General features: G+C 30.8%; 1 protein-coding gene across 2 annotated transcripts in view; it reads right to left on the bottom strand.

Moving 5' to 3' along the window:
- LOC128991514 (TOX high mobility group box family member 4) overlaps positions 1–12,184 on the bottom strand; it is a 197,540-nt gene that overhangs the window by 49,619 nt on the left and 135,737 nt on the right. For both annotated transcript variants that reach the window (XR_008490659.1, XM_054414461.1), the window contains exon 2: positions 7,162–7,233. Coding sequence is in view for 1 of the 2 variants with exons in the window: in XM_054414461.1 (XP_054270436.1) it covers positions 7,162–7,233 (72 nt within the window). In the remaining variant the exon portion in view is untranslated. The remainder of the gene's footprint in view (positions 1–7,161; positions 7,234–12,184) is intronic.

Raw genomic sequence — 12,184 nt, forward strand, 5'->3', positions numbered from 1 at the left:
TTTCGATTAAATTATAGATTACATTTAATTTAGTACAATTCAATTTCAACCCCTTTGAAGTAAGGGTAGAATTGTCTAGGGAGGAATATTAAAGTTAAATTCTGCTCGGTATTAATTGTTCGTTTCCGTCCCCAGCGGCATATCTCATGAAACATGGAGAATTCGTTTAAACCGTGTTTGTTTGATTGTTCGACGTTTGAAGGGGATCAAACCTAGCACGATTGTAATGCGAATACTAACAGAGTTTTGTAATAGCAGTATTGGTAATTACAAAAAACTTACATTAATTGCTAATCTATATATATATAAAATCCAATGTATGTTTGTTTGTATGTATGTATGTTTGTTTGTTTGTCCTTTATGGACTCTGAAACCACTCGACAGATTGTAATAAAACTTTCAGGTATTATTAAGCATTATTCAAGGATGGTTTGTGTGAAGTTTAGTGCAGATCCGTCAAAAGGGCTCCACCCCAGTGGCTCTGAAGTTTCCCATGTTAACCTTATGAGTACTTTAAATGGAATTAAAGAATCTTAACAGCTGGTTCAACTAAACAATTTGATTCTGTGATGTTCAATAGCATTAAAAAGGTAATAGGTTTACCAACAGGGTGCAGCACTATATTTTTCTTAATTTGTGACAACAGCTAATTTGCAACCAAAAGGTGAGTGAGCGTAGCGAACGAACTTTAACCTGGAGGCGAGTTAGCGTAGCGAACGAGCTAACCTGAAGGCAAGGGAGCGCAGCGAACGAGCTCCGATCTAAAGGTGAGTGAGCGTAGCGAACGAACTTCATCCAGGACGTGATTGAGCCATTCGAACGAGCTCATCATGAAACTGAACGAACATTGACATAAAACCACAATAGGACAGGACGATGTCTGTCGGGCCAGCTAGTTAATAATAAACAAAACAACTTCCAAAAAACATACCTCTGCTTAAGATCTTGATAGTTACATATTTGGTGATATATTATTGCTAATTAAATTTATTTTTTTTAATTGAATAATTTTTGGTTCTTTCATTTGTTATGTATATGTTTTACAAAAATGACACATTATCAAAATCCGAGGTACTAAGACCTATTTGGAAAAAAATTATTACTTAAATTACTCCTACTGGACCCAATGACATTTACACCCAAAAATAGCACATGACTTTATTTATAAAAGACAAACTAGAATGCATTACGATGATGGGGAAGAAATGTTTTTATAATTTAAGTTGTACTCATGTTTATCGATATTTAACATGAGTCTACATAAATCTTTTTCTTGGTAGTGATAGTGATATTTTGATATTATTCTTGTAATAAAATATTGCTAAATTGGTACTTGATAATTTTCTAGGTAAGATAATTATATATTTGGGTTAATTACTTGTGTACTTGTGTCACATTATTGTCTTATAGTTATGCATTAAAATATATATATAGCTGAATAATAGTTTACTCATTCTGTAGGTAAGGGGTTACATACTGCCACAATATTTAAGACACATTTTTATGAAGTAAATAATTTAATTGTATTCATAATTAGATCCTAGGCTTAAAGCTTAGTGAAATATTGTTCTTCACAGTTGTTTGAGTAACTAATGATCTAAATTCGTGTACAATTGTTAATAGTTGTTGTGCCACTTCACAACACGTTGCGAATTTCGGCTACATATTAAGTCATATAATAAAATATTCTATTAAAATTAGGGTACATATTTATTTATTTTCACACAATAAACAGCATAAAATTATTCACCTCTACGTCAAAACACTATAAATACTTTAGTATAAATGTAAACCGTCTCATTTTTAGAAGCTTTAATATTTACATCAGAATGTTTTCATTTACAAATTGATAAAAATAAACCGCAAAGCAAAAAATGTAAATTAAAATATTTCACCAAACAAACAATAAGCGCTAGCTTTTATGTTTAATGCACGCTTTGATGTAGAATATTTTTTCAAGCATCAATTCCCAAATTAAACGACTCTATACGGGCTGCAATAATACATTAAATAATGAATCTGCAGATCAAAGGACGATTACAATCGATGAGGAGGGGGGGGGGGGGTTAATCTTGCTGACGATTGTTTAATTGCTTATTTCATTTTCGGGGTTCCCCATGGTTTCCAATACAAAATTTTGTAATGTGAAATTGTGTTTTGAAATTATGACTGGAATTATGTCTGCGTATCATCTGACGCATTAGGTTCAGAATAATGCAGGTTTAAAATTGTTTAAGTCATACCTTGGCTAAGACATATAAAATTAGACAATGGGAATGGTTTGATAAAAAAAATGTTGTTTGGGTAGAGAGAGAAGTTCATCGATTACAAATGTGAATGTAAAATAGGCTGAGGAAATAACAAAAATAATTCATAAAAATAAGGGGATCGTTTTAAATCCCCTTTATCAATTTCTACGTATAAGCATATGTAAACGTATATGTATATGTATTAAGCATTCGTTGTGAGAGCAATTAATAATAGATTAAAATGGTAAATCTGGTTTATTAAGACATACGCTTTATTGTATGCGTAACACGAAAAATCTGTTAATTATTTAAGAAAATTCTTACGGTTGAGAAACACGAAATAAGACTGTTTGGCTTAAATCTAACTGCTGCTAGTTTGCTACTGTTTAGTTAGGAAATAATTGATAAATAATAAAAGGAGCTGCATATAAGGAAGATTTCGGTTAAAAGTAATTTTCACGTTTAGACCGGACTTATGATCCGGTTTGAAATATAATATGATAAATAGTAATCTTACCATTGCACGAGTAAGTGATATAAAACAGATAGAAATATCATTTACTTATTCCACAGTTATAGGCAACAAAAATGCACTGTTTAGAATTTCGATTGGACTCTTGGTTTTGAGCCATTAAATACATTTATAGTATTTATAAAGTTTTTTTAAAAATATTATTTAATTTTTGTAACAGTTAGCTCAGTGACTAGATCAAAAAGCTGCCCTTCTGCCTCTCTGTTAAAATAGTGCCAATCACCAAGAGTATTTAGCTTTTTAAATATCATAGCCCATTGGTGCAGAACCCATTTATCTAAAAAAAAGTCCTTCGGGAAAGGATATTTTGTATTTAACCCAAATAGTACTCAATTATAATTCTCAATTATCAATCAACCAAAAATCAAATAGATAAAAAAATTACAAAGAAACAATCCTTACCAGTAGGCACCGGTGTTATAATACTTGATGCGAAACTTTAATCAACATCATTATTTGCAAGTCGTTATTCGAGAGATTTCACGTTAACGGCCGACTCATAAAAGTGCATTAAATGTGAGGCTGTGATGAATTTATGCCGTAAATAACGACATTAAACTGGTTTACGGCTTGGCTCGCTACAGTGTAGTGGAATACCTCTCACACTTGTACTGGCCTCGGGTGGGGAGGGAAATGGGTAATTCGGGGGGTGAAAGGGGTATTTTTGGAGGGATTTTAAAAATTCAAACTACATTACAATAATGAAAACTTTTTGTAGTGGCATTCATGGTGTGGAATTACTTAAGTGGACTTTTAGTAAAAGAATTTGTGTCACATGATGCTACTTGTAATAGCCTATGGGGAGCTGAATGGGTAATTCGTTAGATAAAAGGGTAATTTTTGGGGATTTTAAATCCAAGTTTTTTTAAGTTTGAATTTTGTTTGGTGGAATTTATCGTGTGAAATTACTAAACTGAACTTAAATCAAACACATTTGTGTAATCTTTATCCCACTTGTACTAGCCTATGAGGTGGTAAATGGGTAATTTGTTGGGTAAAAGGAGTAATTTTAGGGGATTTAAAAAATCCAAATGACATTACAGTTTCATAATTTTTAAGGTGGTATTTATAGTGTAAAATTACCAAACTGTACTTGAATTAAAATCATTTGTATCATCTTGATATGGGGTCGTAAATGGGCAATTCAGTGGGAAAAGGGAAATTTTGGGGATTTAAAAAATCCAAGGATATTACAATTTTGATTTTTTTGTGGCATTTGTGTGGAATTACTAAAGTATAAATTTTGTAAACGCATTTTTCGTCTTGAACATCACTAGCAGATAAATAAAAGGTAAATTAAAAGGGGACACAATCCAAGCCTTTTTCAATTTTACGGATCAAAGATGAAGCTTCAAAGGATGGTAGTGCATATTTGCAGATGAATTTGTGTTATCAGTGTAATTTCTACCTGTTAAATTCTAATTTGTGGAAAACACTTAAAAACTTATATACAATGCGGTACAAATAGAACAATTATGTGTGTATAAGTTCTTCTATTTAGAAAATAATTTAATCATTTACCTAATTCTACTTCCAAATCATGTACTATATTTTTTTTCTAGATTTTTCACATCTTTGAGTTTTCTAATATAGCATAGGTAGTTTGCGAAAAAATTAAAATACCTAATACACACAAACTAATAAATAATAAACAATTTCGAATCATATAACCCCAGGTACAATTAATTCGTATTTATATCAATAGTGTTAGGAAAATATCTCAACTTTTAAAACTAACTACTACACAGTTAAAGTCTTTTCAGAAACACATTTCAGAAGAAACGTACAAATCTTTTACAGAACAAGTGATAAACAACCAAAATGGCGCTGGGAAGTTGGGGGGAGGGGGGAGTTTAATATTTTACCTGTGCGAGGGCTGCTACAGAAATGAATATTTGTATGAATATATCGGCACGGTAAATCAATGTAATATTCATATTCTGAATACACAGCCGGCTGGTATCTCTGTATTACGTGTACATTTGGTACTTTAGGTGATTTAATGTTTAAACAGTGTATCTATCTGTAGATAAATATCTTCATACGCCGTAAGCCTTATTGGTAAATGTTAGTTGTTAGTTGTTAACTACTTTTGAACATATGAATGCAATGTTTCAAAGAATAATTGGAGTGTTTCGTCAAAACGTTTGTAACAAAATATTTGAGTAAATAGCTTACACGTTGATTATACTAGCTTTTTATTTATTGGTGGTGTTGTATCGACTAAGTTTGAAATGTATTTGTCTTAAAAAAAAAAAAAAAAAAAACTACCTGACTATAAATTCAACCTTGAATAATTTAAAACATATTTTGTTATATTTTCTGTCAGAATTTAATATATAATCTTGTGTTGTCTAATAAAACAAAATTAAATTGATATGTAAATCGTGTTAAAATCCCTTTATCAATTTCTATGCATAGGTAAGCATTCGTTGTGAAAGCAATAGTAGATTAAAATGGTAAATCTGGTTTATTAAGGTATACGCTATATTGTTTGCGTTACACGAAAAATCTTTTAATTTAATTCACTTCAGTTGCTAAATGAACTGGAAACGAAATAGAGCTAATTGTTCTTAATTAATTAGAAGATGACAAACCATGGCACCAAAAGGATATAAAAAACATGATTAGAATCGATCTATTGGAGGGATTGAACTGTATGAAGACAGGTTCTGTAAGATTAAACAATAAGTAATTTTGGGAATTATGATTGTTTAGCTTTCATCAATAGAATTTAAGCATCTACACAAATATACTTCTGGTAATGAAAAAATTGTATAGTAATTAAGTTTATCTTGTTTTTTTCAACCACCATCAAATAAAAATAATTCCATAATTTTGTAAAACATGTTTGCAAGGTTTATGACTCACAAACAATAAACATAGATAATGGAACGAGGAAAACGAACGAATTTACTATTTCCGCAGAAATATAACAAGGGTTAACGGGGGTTTAACACGGTTACCGAGACATATTTTATTTTCAGTTATTTTGTTCGTTGCCGTCACAAATAAAATGACAGTTCGACAGTTTATGGCTGACATCAAAACGACATAAAATCTGTTTGTTTATATCATTGTAAATATTCCCGAGTTATTGTAAAAGCAAATTAAATCTCTGTACGGTATTACTCGCAAAAATTCAACTTAGTGATTTCACTGAAAATAAAAATTGAATAGATTAATTCACAAATCTCAACATATAAGTACCGCTATTTAATTGTTAACGTTTGAAACTTTATCGAATTATTCCAGACAAATTTCGTATCAAGCGTAAATTATTTGTATGTAATTATCATATGAACATAGCTGACGATGTTTCCTCATTTAGCCTAGCAAAGGTATTTCTAGCATTTTTTAGTGAGCAAGTCAAACTTTAGAGCCCGAGGTCTTGGGTTCAAATCCTGCAAATCAACAATGGATTTTATTTGTGTGATAATGCCCCTCTAGGACTAGGATGAAGTAATTTTAATACTAGAACATGGCTAGAGCCATATACCAAAAGAATTAAATATAGACCGTGTCATCCGTGCTGCGGTACCATAGGTTCTGGCGCACACCGCTGGGAGCTCCGTATTGTGACGGCGTACGTGCTACATAACTACACGGCGCTCCCAGCGTAACCACGGCATGGCTGACAGTCTATTTTTAATTATGTTTGTCCATGCTAGAACCTAGCATCCAATCATGTGAAGGTGCAACATAAAAAAATACTTTTATCATATTAATATTAAATAACTATGCAAATTATAATTCAATTTCCTTACTCTATACAATTTTTTATATATAAAAAAACTAATCTACGTTGTCTTGCAGCAAACCCTGTTTATTTCCTATAAAGTATAAAGTTATTTTTCTATAAATAACTCGTTTAAAGTTATTTTGCTAAAAAAGTTTATTAGCTTCAAATATTAATAAGTATATAACAATTGTACAGATTATACATTTTTGCCAATCTAGGGAGAGGACCTTAATGCAAAAATAATATCAGAAGGAATTTTCAAATCTTCAAGCAATAGTGTAAGTGTTTTTTTTAGGAACGAGCCTGGGATTGTTTTTCACACTACTTCAGGCTATACCTAGGGTTTACTGAATTATCACTTTGATGATATCCTTTGGTGATTTGGCGGGATTTGAACCCGGGACCTCAGGGACTAAAATCTCGCATTCCGACACTAAACCAGCTTGCTCCCTTGGAAATAGTGTAAGTGTTTAGAAACTAAAATATGTATTTAGTACATAAAATCACTTATGAATCTCTTAACCAAACGAAATACTGTGTCTTCACACGAAATTATTAAGTTAGTTGAATGAAATTGTGAACATAACAGTTGTAAAAGTTTAGTATATTTTTTTTCAAATCTGAAAATTTTATTTTACCTGATCGGTCATCCCGTAACTGTTGTGAATTCCCTGTGACACAGAACACGACAGGTCCAAATTGTCATTCCTCTGAAAACAAAACAATATATAAATACTAAATATTTTCCATTTATTAAAACTAATAAATTTAACAATAACATACTGAAAGATTATTGAAAGTACGTAACTTTATGCATACACAGTCTTACTCTTTAATAATCTTACTTATGTTTGAATATTTGAGAGGGTTGGCAAACACAATTATGCTTATTATTATGAAAACATGACGTAAAATTATACCAGATATTTCTCCTACTGAAAGACTATATTTATTTATTAGTGATAAAAGGATTGTCCTCTTCGTTTTATTTTACATAAAATTATCAGTACGTTATTTAATTTTATTATACTAGGAGAACTTCTAGAATAGTTATGTTGCAACGGGGGTAAAGAGTTATTTATATATCATAAAGTGGAGAAAATTATGAACGAAATCAAATGACATATGAACATGCACCTAAACAGATATAAACAAAATTAGTGGTTTCGGTTTACAATTTTAAAATATACTTCCAATTGAAAATCTTTTACATTTATTTACAAAGGCTATCACGTGTAGCTTTTTCTTTGTGATATTGTTTTTTTCACAGTAGTACGTATATTTCTTTTTTTATTTTAAAAGTATATTATTTTTCCTCATAATACTGTAAGTACATTCAAAATACTAAGCATCAACAGTAGAAAGACGCAAAGAAGACAGCTTAAAACAGTTTAGATTGGTTATTAGGATCCGGGTTGGTCAATCCTTTAAACATTCTAAATAAAAAATAAAAGGAAAAAGCAAATAGAAAAAAATACACATACAAAAACTAATTCAACGGCCTTATACTGCGTACATTAATTTCAGAAAACAATCTTTCTGTAATTAACCCAAATGTAAACTGGTTGTTGTAAATTTAATTGCGTCACACCCCAAATATAATCAAATCCAGATTGGTGTTATCCCATATGGAAATACCAACGCCTAAGCACAGCTGATAAGAGGTAGAACAAACAGAGAAGCACCAAGATGTTTGTTTGTTTGGATGTTTGTAGTTTTCGACTATACAAACATTCTCAAGAGTTTGTTCCGGTGGTGTTCAAACATGTTTCATAATTAGTGGAATGTAGATTGAACTACATTGCAGGTAGTTTTAAGATTTAGTCCATTATTGTATTGTGTTTCGGGAGTAATATACACTTTTCATCACCCAAGACCTATATGTTTGTCACCTACATAAGGCACCTAATTTCGACTCATAATCGACCAAGTCACAGTACTATCATGGCATAAGCAACTCAAGTAGACTTCTCATCCCATTGTAAATTTTGAAGCTCGTTTTTTTTTATCTTCAGTTCATGTTGGTGACACTGATCGCTAGTGTCAACAAAATTTCTTTATATTATTTTACGGTTAATTTAATGATTTGTGCTTTACCGTTTGGTTATATAGCTAGGGAACGAGTAATTGGTTATGATTAGATCGTTATTAGGTTAAACGAGGTATGACTGAAATAACAAGAAACAAAAATTGTAATCAAAACACAACTTCTATACAGTGCACCGGACGGAACTAAAAATAACATTTCTTCAGCTGAATAGAAGGATTAGATATCTACTAAGGGAATATGCTTTATGTACCTATCATATTATCATAAAACTACATGGAATGCGTAATTCCTAAACAAAGAACAGTACTTATAAAATAGAAAATGAATCCAAACATAATTATGTACAATTTAAAACACATAATACACTTTTTCGTCCAATTTGCACTAAAATTTAATCATGTTGTTAAATTTATTATTTTCCAAGAATTATAATTAAATTAAAGTCGAGTTAATCCAAACCAATAGATAACTAATCTACTTAATTGATAATTTAATTAATACATTATTGTATTTGTGAACTCTGTTTAATTTAATACTCTACTCTTGTAAATGTTAACAAAACATGCCAACAACATAACACACACACACACACACATTTTTGTTATGTGGCAAAATATGCCATAGTAAACACTTGTATGTTAAATTGGTTGGATTTTACACATATTTATTTAAACAATAATGTCCACTATATATACTCTTAATTCCGTTATGTACATTATGTACGTTATGAAAATCAAGAATCTATATATTAATTACGTTAGCCGATTCTTTGCATCAAAATTGTGACCGACTGGGAAGTCGTAGAACGACGGGAGAGGGCTCAAATTAAAGGTCTCGACCCCGTGATGGCTGGAAAAATAACGAAATTCTCAAAATTGTAACTTAGATAAAACGTAAAATGTTCTCCATAAGAATAGCATTAGGAGCCATTTATTGCTGATTTTTGTTTACTTCAATCGACTGATCGTGATTTATCATTGAGCCAGAAATTTATGTATTTTTAAGTAAATTAGTTAAGCGTATGATAAGTAGTAAAATCATAGAAGGTGGCTAAAATCAATGGAATTGAACTTAGCCGAATTGAATATCAACATCCTATTTAACATAATTTAATGGCTGAAAAATTATTACGTTTTTTCCCATAATTCGAAGGTTATTGTTGTGTTTAAGGAAAGTTCAACATGAAATAACCACATTGACTAAACTAACATCCATTCACAAACATGTTTGCTGCCTTTAACAGAGTTAAACTATAAATAAATTGTTTTACCTTTGAACTATTTAGGGAATTGCCATTAGTATTTATTAAGTTCTTAAATGAATCATTTATAAATTAAATACTTGCCATTATTGCATCAAAGACATAATGATTCAAAACACAATATTTAATAACTTAACTAATTCTACTATTAAAGAAAATTAATATTAGAGGTAATGTTTAGGACACATGCCACTGGCAGGAGTACGAATTAAACTTTGTATAAACTTTAATGACAAAGCACTTAACGTCTAATACTCTTTCCTCGTCGTCCCGTTGTCATAGCAACGGTATTGGAATGTCCCCGGGAGGGTAAATATTATTTAAAATGTTGTCAGCCCTGGTTTCCTTCATTTAGTGGTTTAAGGTAACCCAATGGGGTTTATTGCTTTTGAGATTATGAGCGTTAAAAGGGCTGAACTCTTTTTTAGCATTTAGGTTGGTAGTATCACAGTAGACCATCCCATAGACAATAGAGAATAAATGGTGTATTCTCTGTGGTAGTATTATAAGTGAATTTATTAAATAAGTTGTTAGATTTAAGTAACTATTCAGTTTTGATTTATATGTTCGTGTACCTAAAAATTAGCGTATTCAATGGACAGTGATTTTATTTTCAATATAGTTCGTGATTGATAAGCAATTTAAATTGGTTTCAGTGGGATTAGGGATATTAAGACATATTCAGGAGAGAAAATTAGTGAAATAAATGGTGTTTATATCTAACATTTTACAAGTAAATGCAGAAAAACAATGACACAAGTTTTATAGGCTTGTGACCTTCAGATTTTAAAACATTCATGGAGTGATTTTTGTTTAAACACTAACAATAACAGAAAAGGCACTTTAAAGTTTCTTTATTGCAAACTTGCTCATAAAATCTTGAACCCAACACTTTTTCAAATTATCATTGATTTTAAGATTTGGGAGTAGTTTTTCACACCTCACTACAACCTTAACATTTAATCAGCTGTTCCTAGCAATAAAACACTTACAATAAGTCAAGATAACCAAAAAGTTAATAACCAATTCGCCCACTATTAAACACTACACATCGAAAAGCTATTACAGCAATTGCAACGATTCAATTAACTAACTGAGGGATCTGATAAACAGCTCCAACATGATAATAGTCGCGATAACCAATTTATTCGATAGTTGATTTTTGCCGACCATTTAACATGTAGAGATAAAACAAAACCAGTGGACTGATAAATAACATTAGTGGATAACACGATAGTTCCGGACCATTGGCACTTCCCTCCCTTTTCCCCTCATTTTCCCCCCAAAACCTCCCCTTGATCCCCCCTGATTGGCCGGCAATTGAGCCTTTAGTTGGGGTAGTTTGTCAATCGTTTGGTCTGTCCATAATTTTGTCGTTTGGAAAAGGCCGATTTTCGTGATTATTTTAAAATATTTTTATTATTTTCTAATAATTGATTTAAGGATCTTTTACGAGTAATGTGTTTGTTACAGAGGTGTATTTAGTGTAATTTTTCAGTTTATTATTTTAGAAATACATATCTGTAGGTCTATACACATTTAGAAATCCGTTGTCCAAATACTAGCCTAAAATTGTATAGAACGATTGGTTAAATAAAGCGTATTTTCCATGATTTGACTTTAAAAGCAAGGTTGAGGTAAGATTTAGCTAATCATAGTTACTTAAGCGAAAAATAGAAAATGTTTTTTCTAACATTATTGTAGTTTAATTGCAAAATAGAACATATATTTCATAAGAAGAGTAAAAAGTTATTCATTACATATTTGAGACCATGTTTGAAGTGCGAGATTTATCGAGCACTTAAAATGGTCGAGAATATGTATAGACCCACTTTCACTCGTGTTTTGAACGTTACTTTTCGATACACTACAAAGCCTAATTATTTTCTTAATTAATTCAAACTCATAACATATTTTAGGTTATGTCTTCTATTTAAAGTTAATATTTACTTTGGTTTTAGTAGGTGTGAAACATGTAACGAAAACAGGTTATTTCACAGAAGTGTAGCGAAAAATAAGTTTCGATTTATAAATATGTTTTGTGATTAGAAAAATCCGTTGAATACCTGTTGAATTTACCGAAAATAGGTGTAATAACCAGGTTATTAAATAAACGTAGATTTGAATTAATCTGTAGATTTTAATTAAGCTGGTCCTGTGGAAAGTAGGCCTATAAGTCAAAGCAAAAAAGGTCTATAATTAAGTTTTAGATTAGTTTGGCAACACTGTTTCTTTATGGATCTCCGTTAAAAATTCAAAATAAAATTTCTCTGAAATTCTACTTAATTCCAAATTATATTCAAATCAGGTTGAGTTCTATATAAACTTAATCACCTTTAAAGATAAATTC

This window comes from Macrosteles quadrilineatus, unplaced genomic scaffold (assembly GCF_028750875.1).
Source record: "Macrosteles quadrilineatus isolate MER2022 unplaced genomic scaffold, UCM_ALF_1.0 Scaffold_1__1_contigs__length_201487025, whole genome shotgun sequence".
Classification (NCBI taxonomy): domain Eukaryota; kingdom Metazoa; phylum Arthropoda; class Insecta; order Hemiptera; family Cicadellidae; genus Macrosteles; species Macrosteles quadrilineatus.